This window comes from Pundamilia nyererei, unplaced genomic scaffold, assembly GCF_000239375.1.
Source record: "Pundamilia nyererei isolate P.nyererei 1_Seehausen unplaced genomic scaffold, PunNye1.0 scaffold00013, whole genome shotgun sequence".
Lineage (NCBI taxonomy): Eukaryota > Metazoa > Chordata > Actinopteri > Cichliformes > Cichlidae > Pundamilia > Pundamilia nyererei.
In genome coordinates this window covers 4,325,986-4,329,284 of record NW_005187414.1, presented here as the reverse complement: position 1 = coordinate 4,329,284, position 3,299 = coordinate 4,325,986, and the positions used below count along the sequence as shown (strand labels likewise).

Sequence of the window (3,299 nt, the reverse complement as noted above, 5' to 3'; positions counted from 1 at the left end):
TTGTATTGTTCGATACATATGCGTACCGAACCGAAAGCACTGTATCAAACGGTTCAATATCGATAAGAGTATCGCTGCACCCCTAATAGTTACCCATCCATAACAGCTCCGTGTAGGTCATTTTTGTTTTAGGTCTCTTTCACATTAAAGCTTAAAGCTAAGCACTTGACTGATAAGATTGACAGGTGGACACCAATCCAACTAACTGCTTGGTAGGAGTCACGTCACTCACGTGTGTTTGTGGCCTGGGTGACTTGTGGAACATCATTTAATGCTGTGTGATTAATTGTAACAAGAGCCATCTAAAGAAGTTCCTGTTTTGCTAAGTAAAATTTTAGTTTTTTCTAGTTTCTAGTTTGTTTTGTGGGTGTGTGTATCACTTCGCATGATGCACACATACAATCTATGCATGCATTTTGCTAACCAGTGTCCTATGATTGGTTGACAACTTGTAAAGACCATCTAAATTCATCAAAACACCTTTTTTTAACCTGTGATGCACTCAAAAAGTGTCACAAGTTAGATATTAGCCGGAAGCTACATAAGTGCCTTTTGTCACTGAAAGGTACTGTATATGGTGAGTGAAGAAAATCATGGTATATTGGCATACACAGCTGTCCATTACATCTGTTATATTGTCAAAATATTTCAAACTGCAACACTCCAATTAAATCTCAAGGTCAGCACTCCATCTTTATCGTTTGTATAAAGCAGCAGAAATGTGGGGAGGGCATGCATTTACCCTGGCTGTCTCTGGGTTCTCTGCCACCATGAACATGAAGTTGAGATTGACCAGGTCTGTGCCACTGCAGATGCAGATGATGCAACCCTCCAAGTCTGTTTCTGTCTTTCCAGTGGCCTCAAATGACGACAGGATCTTAGGGTCCTGAGGACACAGCATCAAAGGCAGAGATTAGTATAGAAATGATGGATAAATAGCTGATCAAAATTAAATGCTAAGACGGAGACCTAGACATAAAGCTAAAAAAAAAGATAAGATAGAATAATTAAGCAACAGAGCAAGCTCTTTAGATGTTTGAAAGCATTTCTGCTGATTTAAGTTTAAGTAGGGGAAATATTTCAACATTCATAGACCTTTAGTTCTTTTTCTCAGAACAAAATACATCCCAGCACACCTTTGTCTGATATAACTTTAATGTCTGTTTTATCAGTTTAACAGAAAAATCCACGAAAGGATTTTCTCACTATCAAAAACACCACTCCTTCCTCTCTCATCTTCTCAATCAGATTTCCTGTCTGCCACCATTGAAGATAGTAATGCTTATATGTTACGTGATTGAATTAACAGCAACAGGCAACAGGCTATGCCACTTTAAAATCTCAGCCTGCAATCATCCAATCCCATTCATCTCTTCTCTCTCATTGGATTACTTGAAACAGCTCTCCAGGCTTGTGTAACCATGTTAGCCTCTGAGGAGAAGCCCGGTTATCAGTTGTCTGCACTGTACAGAACAGCATACGGCGCATGAGCCGCCATCAGACTGCAGAATCTATATACGTGCCCTCACATACGTACATAAAAAGACAGCCACACAGGACCAAACAAAGGCTCTCCAATCTGTTGTCAGCAGTATGATTTGAGACTCTCCTGTTAGGCTTCTGCATTTCAGTGGCTTCATTGGTTTGCATACAAATTAGAAGGCAGCATGCCCATGGATATTCCAGTAATAGCTTTCATAATTCATATAGCTGGTATGATGCTAAATACCACAATATAATGTGTCACTGTCAAGGCTACATAGCATGAATCGATATTTAATATACAGAGGAACCATGTGGTTTGGATTTGTGCATATCTGCCTCTGTAACTGCTAAATAGAAAACTGATTGGTTGCCAGCTGTAATAATTCACTGGGCACCATGGCTATGTTAGAGACCATTTCCTATTATGGGATAAGGAAAAGTCATTCTGACGGAGACAGAACATCTTATACTGTTGATCTTTTGATCCTGTAGTGTGAACTCCATAACCCAGCGGTTTTCTGACAGCGCATCACCACAGTGGCTGAAAGAACAATTTTTCAATACTACTCTCTCGGTCAAAAGCACAATCCACAGCTGCGAGGAAGTTCAGTAAGAACCTGTGGAGAAACTCAGAGTTGTATAAATATTGATGAGCTAGTGCCCTGTGTGAATCTGTATTTGAAAGCAAATCTCAGCAGTAAGAACTCAACCGGGAGTCCCAAAACAGTCATTATATTGATAGAAAAAGCCACTGTAGCCTTGGCTAATTTAGGCATGAATAATAGCCTGAAGTGGCAGTGTCTCTAGATTTTACCGGGAGTACCTCTGTGGGACTAAAAGATGGAATGTTTGATGCGGAGGGTGAGAGTGTGAATTTTGTGAAGGCAGAAGTGAAGAAATGGTCTCTCCTGAGTTCTTACCTTTGGGACGGCACCGACGCGAATACTGTTGATGAGAGAACACTCCAGAACCTGACCTTCCTGTAGGAGACCAAAAACGGTGGAAAGAAAGGGAAAAAAGAAGTAGATGAAGAGGGGGAGAATAAAAGTCTAGAAGAAAAACAATTTCTAATGGTCAGCAAAGCACAAGCAGCACAACCTCTCAGCAACATGGGTGATTACGAGCCAGAAATGAGGAAGAGTCCTTTGTGCGTTGAGAATAGCTGTTTTAACACCATTTGATTTAATTACCAAGTTTGAGTTTGCAGGAATGAGGATAAACATTAACAGGTTGGACTGTTGCAGAGGTGCTTTTTGCCACCAGGCATGCAGCTGCTTGGGGTCCCAGCACATTGGCGGGCTCCCGAAAACAGACAAACTTATACTGCTGCAGTTTTGTAACATCAGTTGAAGAGGCCTGATCACCTTTGGGGCCCAACCTGACTCCATTCACCCCAGCTGCAGAAGGTGTGCACGAAATGAATGCTGCTAGTCTATTTGTAACTCTGGGGGAGGAAATTAATGTCAAAATCTATTGTAAGATTTGCAAAATGTTAGCAGTAAAATAGAAGTTATGAAAGTTCGGTGCATGCTTGTATATTTTCTGAACTTTCTGAGAAATACACAAACAGTGTGCCACCGAACTATTTCTGAAACCACTAAATGGGAAAACAAATCATCCTAATCAGAGTTATTTTTCCAAGTAGAGGGATTCAGATGCACCTCATAGAGGTTTTTAGACAGTGGCAAAGACAAATCAGGAATGTTATAATCCAGTGGCTGGAAAATGAGACCATGCCAGTACTAAAAACTGCAGTTTTTAGTACTCGCACAGCCAGCTGTAGGTCCTATATGCTAGGCTTCATCTTTTTTTTT

At 40.7% G+C, this 3,299-nt stretch overlaps 1 protein-coding gene across 4 annotated transcripts in view; it reads right to left on the bottom strand.

The window, feature by feature from the left end:
- Window positions 1–3,299, bottom strand: part of plcb4b (phospholipase C, beta 4b) — a 72,370-nt gene that overhangs the window by 27,840 nt on the left and 41,231 nt on the right. For all 4 annotated transcript variants that reach the window (XM_013908720.1, XM_013908723.1, XM_013908722.1 and 1 more), the window contains 2 exons: window positions 2,406–2,465; window positions 743–886 (listed from right to left, as the gene is read on the bottom strand). In XM_013908720.1, the coding sequence (XP_013764174.1) occupies window positions 743–886; window positions 2,406–2,465 (204 nt within the window). The remainder of the gene's footprint in view (window positions 1–742; window positions 887–2,405; window positions 2,466–3,299) is intronic.